Source organism: Ictidomys tridecemlineatus, chromosome 2 (genome assembly GCF_052094955.1).
Source record: "Ictidomys tridecemlineatus isolate mIctTri1 chromosome 2, mIctTri1.hap1, whole genome shotgun sequence".
NCBI classification, from domain to species: domain Eukaryota; kingdom Metazoa; phylum Chordata; class Mammalia; order Rodentia; family Sciuridae; genus Ictidomys; species Ictidomys tridecemlineatus.
In genome coordinates this window covers 229,231,113-229,243,122 of record NC_135478.1, presented here as the reverse complement: position 1 = coordinate 229,243,122, position 12,010 = coordinate 229,231,113, and the positions used below count along the sequence as shown (strand labels likewise).

General features: G+C 46.8%; 1 protein-coding gene across 1 annotated transcript; it reads left to right on the top strand.

Moving 5' to 3' along the window:
- The first annotated feature begins 538 nt into the window (after nt 1–538).
- Nucleotides 539–7,821, top strand: Cnpy1 (canopy FGF signaling regulator 1). Its single transcript, XM_078040905.1, has 3 exons — nt 539–1,033; nt 2,773–2,869; nt 6,753–7,821. The coding sequence occupies exons 1-3, from the start codon at nt 890–892 to the stop codon at nt 6,788–6,790; spliced, it is 279 nt and encodes a 92-aa protein (XP_077897031.1). The 5' UTR covers nt 539–889; the 3' UTR covers nt 6,791–7,821.
- Nucleotides 7,822–12,010: the final 4,189 nt, after the last annotated feature.

Below are 12,010 nucleotides of genomic sequence, written 5' to 3'. Positions count from 1 at the left end.
AGTTCATTTGTGATGCAGCCCCTTTCACCGCGGTTGTCATGCAAACTTCCTACTTTGATCAGCGGAGGGTGGAGAGGGAGAAAGCCCGCAAAGCCGCGGGCCGGGCGCGGGCCGGGCGCCCTTGGCGGCTCCACGCCCCCTTCCGGAAGGAGCCGCGGGGACGCAGCCTCCTGCACCTTGACCTGTCTAGACGGCCCGAAGGGTTTTGTCTCGGTTACCAAGGGCGCGGGGTGCTCTTTGACCCACGCCCAGGGCGGAGGTGGCGGCCTGAGGGCCCCGGGACCCTCGCCGCACCCCGAGGGAGAGGGGCGCCAGCGTTCCCAGCCCGCGCACCCCGCGCACCCCGAGCACCCCGCAGGCTGCAGCCGAGCGCGCTGACGCGGAGCGCGAAACTTCTGGTTTCCTCTGCGAGCGGGTGCAGAGTTCCCGTCTCTCTCTCTCTCTCTCTCTCTCTCTCTCTCTCTCTCTCTCTCTCTCCCCCTCTCCCTCCCTCCCTCCCCCACCACACTCCCTCTCTCTCTAGATAGATAGATAAACAACTGTCTTCTGTGCTTCAAGCTTTTTTTCTGCATGTTCAATGACTTTTTTTTAGGAATTATATGCGTAGGTATAGTTTCCAGATCTTTTTTTTTTCTGTCCTCGTTTGAATATACTTTTCCCTACTAAAATTTAAGCTGACCTTAACTTATGTAAATAACGGAGCTGAGACGCTGTGTTCAGTCGTGGACGCTTTGCAGCAGCGGGGTCGGGCATTCCCGCGCGCCCGCTGGACCATCCTCACTTGGGTCAGCGTGAAGGGAGTGACCTGCACGACGGCTTCTCTTCGCAGGTCCCCCTGGCCCAGTCCGAGGCGTTCCTGACGGACCTTCTGGATACAGTGTGTGAGCGAATGAACGATTACCAGCTAGAGGAAGACCCGGTCACTAAGAAGAAAACTTTCAAGAGATATGCGCCAAGGAAAGGAGACAAAATATACAAAGAATATAAAAAGTTCTATTTTTATTCTGATGCCTACAGACCTTTGAAATTTGCGGTAAGCTCTCTTCTTTTAAGAAGAATTATTTAATGTGTGAGCCTGGTTTTGGTACTTTTTTTTTTTTTTTTTTGTCTTTCCCACTCTTTAGCAATGGCTGAGTTTCAAGACACTGAACAGTAAGGTACACATTGAAACGTCACCCTGCCACACTTGGTGTCCTGCTCCGAGAAGTGTTAAAAGTGTGCACTCCCCAACTTGCTGTGGTCTCTGGTAGTCAGTGGACAGACTGAGTGATATCAGCTGCTGTCCCCCAACCCCTGTGACTGTAAGACAGTTTGCAGTGTTTGCTCAGGACCACTCTGCTGTGTAGGGGGACCTCAGTCTGCCCTGTTGCCAAGGGGGGTCTCACAGATGAGCACATAAGGAATCGGGAGCTGTGGGTTCTAGGTTAAAATCCAAATGAAAACAAATATTGTTTTCAAATATTTTATAGCCACGTGATAAAGGAGAGTGATGTAATCATCCCCCACCCAAGGCTTCAACTAAGAGTTATTTTCCTGAGGTAGCACAAGTATTCCAGCACAAACTGAGTTAAATAAAAGCTTAGGTATGATATTTGGCATAATGCCAAATTTCCTTCCAGTACAATATTTATTTTACGTAAATGCTGGCCTGTCTTGCAAGAATATGCCTGGCAAAATATATGGCAGTATATTTCCCTTTACTTAATACGGTTGAATCCCACAGTGATGGGCAAGCCTGCTTTAAAAAATGTATTAAGTTTACACATTGGCCAAAATGTCAGGCTCGCCGAAACCCTGAAGTGAGGGAAGTAGCTGACATTTGGAGATTTCATTTTAATTAAAAGATGAGGACAATAATTCAGAGTTAAACATATTGTGGAATAGGAATGGCAGGGTTACTGGGGTATTTCACAGGTTCTTAATAAACACATTATGGTGAAATTTAAATATTTTAACTGCTGTTTAAAAATTTTAGAAACTTGTTTAGTGAACTCAGAAAATGATTTCCAAGACTACTGAATGCCCTTCAATAATGTCACCATTCCTAAAATTGTCACCTGGTCATTCTTTAATGAAGAAACATACCTCAGTAGAAATCTAAGATTTTCAGATGCAGGGCAAATTTGAGCTCCTTCTTCTCTGAAATGTCATTTTTTTCTTCTCTCTCTTTCTCTCTCTCTCTTCCTTCATTTCTTTCTGGAACCCTAAATGAGATTTCAGGTGGATCTATAAATGCTCTAAAAAGACCCTCCCCTCAGTAAAGCCAGCAGGTTCTCCAAAGTGAAACCGAAGAAGTGTTTGTTCTGAAGGCTGAGAAACCGTCATAGTTTCTACACTTTCAAACCACAGAATGGATTATCATATTGAATTGGAAAGAAACTGGTTTCACCATTTCAAGGAGTTGTGTTCTTTAAAATGTGTTTAAAAATAGAATTCCCAGATCTCAGTGCCTTAGCTAGGAAACCCACTTCTTCCTATGCCTGACCTTCTGACTTTAGGAAGAGAAATAAATAGGAAGAAGTTGTTTCCTTCTTCAAGTCCCATGTCTTTCAGCACCACTAATCATTTAGTTAAGTCCCAGGAAAATGATGCCATTAACGTTCTGGGAAGAGGGCTAATCCACGCCATGATGTATTAAACGCCAGGACCAAGAGAAGGGGCCCACCTTGGCCACAGCTTTCCTGTGTGTCGCTAATACTGTGGAGCTGAGCCCTTCCTGGGCAGCAGCCCCGCCAGTGTGTGTACACATGTGCTGTTATTATGTTTCTGCAGTGCGAAAGCATAATAGAAGAGTACGAAGATGAAATACTCTCACTTATCGCCCAGGAGGCACACTCTCTAGCTGACAAGCTGTGCAGCGAGGAATCAGGTACTGTGTCTGATGGAACATGTGTGCGCAGCCGCTCACCCCCGCTCGACAAACGTCTTGTTTGTAGACTGAGCCTCGCTGCCTCCCTGTGAGCCGGGCTCTGACGTGGGCTTCTGGGGTCTCGGCTGCATCAGATACCCGGGAGGGAAACGCGTCCCTGGAAACCACGGGGCTGTGCCGCTTTCCTCGTCCTCCCTCCCCTGCGTTCAAAGGAAGGCAAACCCTGGATTTCCAGTGGTTACCACGAAGCCCATTCAGACTTAGATGTCTGGCTTCAAAGCACTTGGTTAAAAAAAAATTAAAAATTGGATTTTCCATCCTGTCTCTGGAAAGGAGAATCTCTTTGTGACTGAAGTATTTGCTTCAGCAGAAGTTGGGATTTCTTATTTTGTAGGAAAAATCTTAAAGTTTTTGTTTGTTGGGGGGCTGGATTTTTTTTTTCAGATTCCTTTTCCAGAGTTATCTTCATCTTAAAAGTGTTTTTCTGGATCAGAGGGTGGCAAATAATAAGCCTCGTCTTCTTAGACATCACCCCAACACTCTCCTCTAGTCAGAAGCTGGAGGAGAGGGAGCAGATGGCCATTTGCTGTGTACCAAGGCGAAGCCATTGCCCCTGGCCCTGTCGTAGGTGGCTGGCCACTCACCCGGTCAGATCACTTTGACATTTGTCTAACATGGTTCAGGGATGTGGTTCAAGTTGTGCATTCTTTTCAGATATCTTTGGGAAGGAAATGAATGGACATATAGGAAGACAGCAATTTAAAACCAGTGGAGTGCTTTCTAAGACGTGGGAGAAAGCCTAACATACACATGTCCATTCTATCAAGTTTAGGGCCAATTCTTAGAATGATAGTTACTGCACCTTTGGAGATAAATATTGCTGTTGTCAGAAGTTACTAGGCAAGGTCACAAATCCCCTACTAACAACATGAAAGTTTCCTTACTAAGTAGATAATTCGGTTGTCTTCTGTTTGAAAGTCCAGTTTCAGTACAAGTTTGCAGATGAATGCAGTGAAATGACATGGTGATTCTTCAGCAATCTGAGTTTCCTCATTGACATTAGACATTTAAAGTGCGGTGTAGGAACTTCACATAAGTCCATAGCCTGCCTTCCCAGAGAAAGTTTCTTTCAAGATTCTCAGACAATCCAGCCACACAGGTTTGCACCAAGATGCCAACACAGATGGGGTGAGGAGTGTTCAAAATTCTTGTTTTCCTGTTGCCCCTCTGAAGGGTCTGGACTTATCAGAATTGTCTGTAACAAATGCAAGTAATCTCCCCCCCCCCATGAAGTCCTACTCAGACCTTCCAGGGAGTCTGGAGAGTGTCCCCTCTGTCTACTGCAGTTGTCTCCCCCAAGTCCACATTCTGGGGAAAACAGTGGTCCCAAGTGCAGCAGCTGGACTTGGTTTCAATAACATTAACAATCTCTCTTTGTTCCTTCTACATAATTTTAATTGGAAATCAAAATTAATATCAACCTTGAAAAAAGCAGAAGCGTATAGAATAAACCTAAGCTATATACAGTATTGCTAGTGTGAGATAAAACACCAGATAATTCTTAATTTGCATTTGTTTTTTATAAAGCCACTTCCTCCTACAAGCGGGAGTGTTGAGAGGAAGAAGTGCCACTCAGCTGTGGGAGCCTCCCAGCACTGCTGGTGAGGCGGAGAGGGTCCTTTCAGGCCATGTCCCCGTGAAGTGCTCTGTCAGTGTTGAAAACCATCCCTAAGTGAAAAACGGAGGATGTCCTCACCTTAAAAACAGACTAGAAACCTACTGCCGGTGAAAATACCACAAGTGCAAGGTGGAGAGTGTTTTCAGACGTGAACCTTCTCACAGGAAAAATTAAAGGCACACCCCAATGATACAAATTCCAAGGAAGGACACGGTGGCAACAGAGAAGTGAGTCCTGTCAACTCACTGGGGTGGCTTCCTGACTGTGTGAAGGGTGAGGCTTCCCATCACAGAACTCCCGGTGCACTGGCCCCTCACCTGCAGTACAGGTGCAGTGAGTCTCCCCCGAGCAGGCTGTACCTGCTGTTTAGGAAAGGGAAAGCCGCCTCTGGTTTCCTCTGCCACAGCTTCACCATGCCGTGCTCTCCGTGGCTGGAGTGGCATTTTAAAGAGGTGAGTGTGTGTGCTGGAAGCCATAGAAACTGCATTAACAAATAACTCTTCACTGAGCGTGTACTACATGCCAGACACTATACCAAGAGTGGGTAAAATGCTCACTTGCTGTTTTTAGGGAGATCAGTAATTATTAGAAAATAGATGCTTCTAAAACTCAAAGAGTTGATGGAAGTTTACTGTCTGTATTTAATGGGCACTTTGCATATATGTGAATTTTGCCTTTTTCAATTTACTGTAGATTGTTTAACTTCTCTTGTTAAGAGTTCTATGTGAGCAGATGGGGCCACATCCACAGATTCTCCAAATGTTCAGGTCTGAACATTCACCGCCCCCAACACAAAAATAAATGGGGAATAATGGAGAAAACAGGTGTCTAATCCAAAATGGCCACGTTTGAATGAAGACACAGCAAACAGTGAGATTTCATAAACACGTGTGTCAGCTTTGATGATAAGACGGGTCTCAGAGAAGGCTGCAGATTTCATGGCCCGTGCATGCCCCTGCAGTTAGGACTGGGTAGAAAGTGGGTTGCTGAATGCGTGCTGTTCTTGGGGTGAGAGTAACAGGGGTTCTTCCTCACAGTCTCTCTTTTTTCTAGGCAAAATTAAAAATAAGTTCACTAGATTTTCTGGGTGGAATTTTCCGTGGCATTTAACCCAGGCTTCACCAGATGGTCATTTTGATGTCTTGAAGTGGAAATGATTCAAATCTTAATATGATCTAGGGTGCAATTTAAAGTACAACTGCATCCACTGGAGGTGGAAAGCAGACTGCTACAGAGCCCGTGTGGCTGGTTCCTCTTAGGTCTGTGCAGGTATTTGTCAGACAGACTGTGTGAAGAGTTGAAAGAGAAATGCATAAATATATTCTGAATATATTACTTCTATTTTGAGAGCAAATCTTAAACACTGAAAAATATAACAACTGTAGAATTCGCCACATGCCCATCTTTAATGTCATATATAAGATATCAGGAATGTAGAACTGTTTAGCTTACAATTAACTTAAAAGTATTCTCACTTTGTTGTCTAGTCTTCCTAACCTAAATGTCAAGACTTTAAAATATAAAATATAAAATAATTACCTTTAAAGGTTAGCACATTTCCAACAAACTCTGTGGCTAACAGAATCCATAGTCTTTCTTCTTTCAAAAAATTTTTTATTTGCTCTTTTTAGTTATATATGACAATAGGATGTATTTTGACATATCACACATACATAGAATATAACTTCCCATTCTTGTGGTTGTATACATGATGTGGAGTTACACTGGTCATGTATTCACATATGAACATGGAATCCATAGCCTTTTTAAATGGAATCGGCATTAATCACTTTCAATTGGAAAAGCAGTAGGAATCACAATACCTAACTGGCTCTCGTATTACATGCCCAGGGCACTGCCGCCCTTCCCAGCTGCACTCCCTTGCTCCTGGGTGAGATGCACAATACCTGGCCTTGCTTTAGAATACTCCAGCCAAGACAGATGGGAAGACGAGCAGAGTACAGCACCGATCCGCCACTGTGGAAGCCGGGCTTGGGGTGTGGGGAATAGATTACGCTCTACTTTTGTGCACAGAGGCAAAATTAAAAGTAATTTCACTAGATTTTTCTGGGTGGAATGTTCTGTGGCATTCCCACAATAATAAGTTCAAAAATGCACTCCCACCATCATGTACTGTTTGTGGGATGTAAATGACTAAATTGCTGGTATCTAATTGGTAGTGATGGTTTCTAATTATTTTTTCAGGTATTTGTGGAACTTCTGCTAATCATACAGAACTCTAGGCATGACATAACCGCTGGAGGAGAAGAGCAGAGTCCCAGTCAAAGGTCAATGTCTGCGTTCGTGTCTGCATGTCTCTCGTGCTGAGAAGTTTCGTCTTGTTCATACCGTGCTTGATTTTGCTTTGAAAATCTGTTGTTTGGCATCATGACAAACCCAAGTCTTCTCGTAGGTGAAGCTGAGGACTTCAGAAAACCTCAAATCCTTGCAGATCTGCATGCAACAACCATGGCAATAAAGCATTAGATCTGGCTATGGGAAAGAACTGAGGCCACTTCGTAAACTAAAAAGGGATTTAATGATCTCTACCGTCATTTCTAGTAAATGCATGCACACATAGACAGGCACAGTATGCTATTTGGTAAGAACTTGGTTTCTCAAATACTTGATTGGCAACAAATTTAGGAAAACCTATTGCAACCTTTCTTAAAATTTGGTATTCTGGAGGGTTCTATATGGTGTTCAAAGGAACAAACCCACTTTTATCAGGAATGAAATTTTAATGTCTAGAAATATATTTTAAAACGTTGGCTCTAAAATTTAATGGAATGCAAAAAAAATGTATACTTTTTCTAGTGAATGGTTATTACATTGGTCTCTCTTGACCATGTATTCTGAGTCCAAATGGCTTGAAAAGTGCATATATGATGACATCAGGTATTTAAAGATGGTGCAGTGACCATGCCTCGTCCTGTGGACTCTCCCAGGCTTCATTCCTAAGGCTTTTCTGCTCACGTTCAGAGTGTGGCTTTTACTACTGAACATCCTACCATTCTCCTACCAGGGATTCTTTTGTTTGGAGGTGTGGAAATGGAAGGGGTGGTGGGATGTGGTGGGAAATTACCTTTGACTGAATTTGATATAACACAAAATGTAATGTTCTTGGGTATTTTGTTGTTCCTGTTAAATTTACTTTCACTGGAATCCAACTTTATTCTGCCTGTTAGGATATAATCTACACCCGTTTTAGTCAATAAATCCTCATTGTTGTCAGTGAGAATTGAGTGGGCAGCATGATGCAAATTCTGTACCAAGAAGGTGGAAACTGTATCGCCACGTTGTTACATAGTTCCCTAGAAAGTACCCTGCTCACACTTCAACCAGCTCTTCAGCAGGAAACAATGCTTCAATTTAGGAGAATTTACCAAAAGGAGGAGAAGAGTTTTCCATTTTCTCGCCCATCTCCAGTCTTATTAAAAGGCAGATTCTTAGGTTACTGTGACTCGTTTATCTGGGATCCGAGGAACTGGGTGCTGCCTTGCTGAGCCTACCCGTGGAGTCTGCACAGCCCACGGTAACCACAGACCTGCTCTCTGCCAGCTCGCAGTGGAACCGAGTTTAAGAGCAGCTACTCGCACCATCTCTCAGCAAGGTGTAAGAAGCTGTGGTTTAAAACAGTCTGTCCCGTTCCGAAGCCTACCTCTGAGGTTAATGAGGCTTCTGAAGCAGGGAGTTGCAGCCCTGGCCTACGTGGTTCTCTTGGTGTGTGCACTGAACAGAAGGTGATTTCTTCCATACAAGGGTCGTCATGGGAGCAGGCTGGTGACGGCAGTTAAGTTAGCCTTGGTGAAACAGGTGACATTGTAATTGCAGAAGTGCCACAGCCCTGGCTTCCACCCTTAGTAATCACTAAAAGTTCTCAAATATGGGAGTTAAGAAAGGGCAGGCTCCTGCTCCAGCTAGACACTGTGGTCAGCCCTTCCTCCCCAGGGGCTGTTCCACTGATGCTGACGCTTTGGGCAGAGAGAACAGGGGAGCCTCGATTCTAACAAATGGCCAAGTTTCGCCAAATAGGGCTTTCCAGATTTTTTTCTTGGACTTCCCAGTAAAACAGTCTTGTAGCCTACAATATTTTTGATATCTGGTGACCTGCCTATTTTTTCTTTCCAGAAGCTTTTTCCAATGCAGGTCTAACCTGCATTGCTGGTTAGACCGAGTGACAGCACCCACAGCGCTGCACTCCCTACGTGCGCAGGACTCTCTGGGTCCTCTGGGTGCTGGGAGGCTGTGCTGCTTTTGCTGATGAGCGAGACTGGCTGTTCTCCCTAGCACCCTCCTAACCACATTCCTGCCTTTTACGTGACAGAGTCAATTAAAAAGCCAGGGTGGATGAAAACCCCAAAACAAAACCAAAGGAAAGGCAATAACACCTAGGGTGTGAGAGGACAGTTTCTCAGAACCATGGGAACAAACCTAAAAAAAAAAAAAAAAAAAAGGAGAGAGAAAAAGAGAAAAGAAAGAAAAAACAAAAAGAATCCCTGGAGAAGCAAGAAGCACATTGCTGGAGCCTCTTATGAAGACAGTGAGAGGAGGAGGCATGGAGGGCCAGTGCCTTCAAGTGGGGCTTCCCAGCGATGGTTTGCTTGGGTCTCTGTGAAGACTCCCGTGGACATGTGCTCAATGGCCACGGCGCAGAGGGAGGCAGCACACCTTTGTGGACCACTAGTCGGTGGGAATCAGCAGAGACCAGCCCGTCCATGTCCCTAAGGAGTGGACGTGGACTCAAGTCCACACCCCAAATAGGAAGGAGTAAATGCTTTATTTACGAAGATAAGCCCTGAAAAACAGAGAGCACCAGTCTCTAGCTGCCTGAAACTTCATACCTGTTTCTCAGCTGAGGTTGATGTTCAGTCACATGTGTAATAGCTTTACCTAAATAGAAAAGTTCAAACTGCATCTCACTCTTAAAATTCAGAATGTAATGAGATCATTCTTTGGTGTGATTCTGTGGTCTGGTTTTAAAGTTCACACAGTTCTGTGAGCTGATCTGGAATGTGTGGAAGCTCACTCGATAGATACTGCCTAGTTTGGTACCAAGAAGCATGAACATCGACACTAGGTCCCCACAGGACAGATGCACCTGTTAGATACAGTGTGTTTTTGCTGATTCTCCACCTACACTTCAATTCCCCTTTATAAGGTCCTTTTCTCTTCTTCTGTACTGGTGATGGAACCCAGGGATGCTCTGCCATCGAGCTACACACTCCAGTCCTTTTTATTTTGACAAGGTCTCCCTAAGTTGCTGAGGCTGGCCTTGAACTTGCAATCCTCCTGCCTTAGCCTCTGGAGTTGCCAGGATTACAGGTGTGGGCCACTGTGCTTGGCTCCCTTAATAAGTTTCTTACAATCCTCAGGTTATTTGCTTTTAAGAGCAAAGAACCAAGTGGAGAAAAAGATCAAACTCCATAAATGAGATTTAAATATGGAAATCATAGAAGTTATTTGTCCTTAAGTCCTCCAGGAAAGAATCAGTACATTGTATTGTTCTCTCCCAGAGCTGTGCTGGTGGCCCCTCCCTGCCCCTGCACTTGCTGAGGAGAAAAGGACCACTCTGTCGTCCATCCTCTTGATTTGAGCAAAGGAGATGTGGATCGCACTTGATACAGAACTGGCTCATTCGCCTGCAAGGTCATGGCCAGAAGGGTGGGTTTTTGTGCAGAAGGCTGTGAACATGGAGTCTGAGACGCAGGCAGCCCTGACCTTTTGGGTCCTCCAGGAAAGTCCAGAAATGGATGGTGGATGGACGGTAGGTGGAAAGAAGCCTAGATACCCTGGCCTACAAATACACACTCACCTAGGTAAAGGAAATCCCGGCCAGGGAAGCCAGCCAGGCTCTGAAGCCTGAGGCTGTGAGAGAAAGGTGCTTGGACAGTTCTTCACTTCCTTACAGAAAACACATCATTCCTGCACTCCTTGTTACCACAAGATTCCCACTAAAGGGAAAAATCTGCCCTCTAAGTTCCAGTAGAAATAAAAAACATTCTACCCCACAACAGCAAGATATTTTCAAACAGTCTATTAGGAATTTTCTGGAAAGCAAAAATGCTCCCAGTCTACAGTGAAAGTACAGCAGCACCTTATCGTACGTGTTGTCTTCATAGAGCAGGGACTTCCAGGACCCGGGCAGACAAGCTGTATCCCCAAACGCAAGAGCACAAAGCCAGAGCCCAAACAATGGACAGACAATTAAATAGGCTCCGGGTGGGGAGGCCTGTGTCCAGGCTTGGTCCACCCTTGCTGCACCTCAGGGGCACACGCAGCCTGCCCCGGGAGCTGTCGGGGTCCTGGGGCTCCCCTCTGCCTCTGAGCCCTGGGTGCCAGTGTCAGCTGGTGGAGCAGGCCTGGGGCAGGAAGACCCAGGAGCAACAAGTAACAGGGGGACACCAGGTTCAGCCTGCACAGCCAGCAAGGCTGGCACCTGGACTGGCAGCTGGCTCCCGACACCTGACCCCTAGGGAAAGGTTTGCCTGCACCGCGTGGCATGCGTTTTGAACAAGTGGGAATCCCCCACCCCCCCGGCAGGCTGTCTGAAAGGGCCAGCAAGGGAAGACCGTGGCCCCCAGGTGACGCCACCAAAGCGCAAAGGGAGGTCTTGACGAGGGGATCTCCATGGTCTGTAGAAACCATCCTGGTGGCCCAGCCGCCCCTCATCACAGGGCCCCAAGCACCTCGGAGCCCCCTGGCTTGGAGAGGAGAGCAGAGCCCCAAAGAATGGATGATTCCATCTGTTCTCAAATGGACCCCATCTGAAGCACCATGGTGGAAAGACGGCAGGTTCTCATACAAATGCTGGTCCTGGCGGGTTGAGTTTAGACCTTCAGGTGGACACAGCCTCACACTGCCTCTAAATGCGACTGATGACGTCGTGAGGCCTCAGCGCCCGGCGGCAGGTGTGGGGGATCCTTGTGTCTTTACGACAGGGGCTGCTCGCGGTGGTGCCAGCCCTGGCCGACTTTGAGAGCCAAAGCCCCCTGGAAAGCCCCTTGACCCGGGCCCTGGCTGCACAGCCTAGCGGCTCAGGCTGGTGCGTGGCCCTTCTCTGCTGCCCGACCAGGCTGCTCGCAGCCTTCCCAGGCACCCATAGCGCTCCTGGAGTCCTGCAGAGGGGCAGCCCTGGCGGGGTAGGCCGGCTGCCGCACCCTGAGAGCCCCAGGTGACTCCTGGCGGCCTGAGAAGGAACGCATCTGGGTCTGGCCTATGAGAAACGGTTTCCTTCTACCCGAGGAGCGAGTCTCACATCCAAGAAAACCTTCTAATTACTGGTGACTTGCTCCCGGAGGAAGGCAGGTTCCTCTGGTGCACAGTGAAGTACCTTACCACCTGCTCCACCTGCAGGCAGGAGGCAGGGACCAGGCAGCCGCCACTGCCCACCTACAGCGAGCAAAGCCGGGGGCCGCTGGCGCCTGGCGGGACCTGGGCAGCCCTTTGCTGCTGTGCTGCTG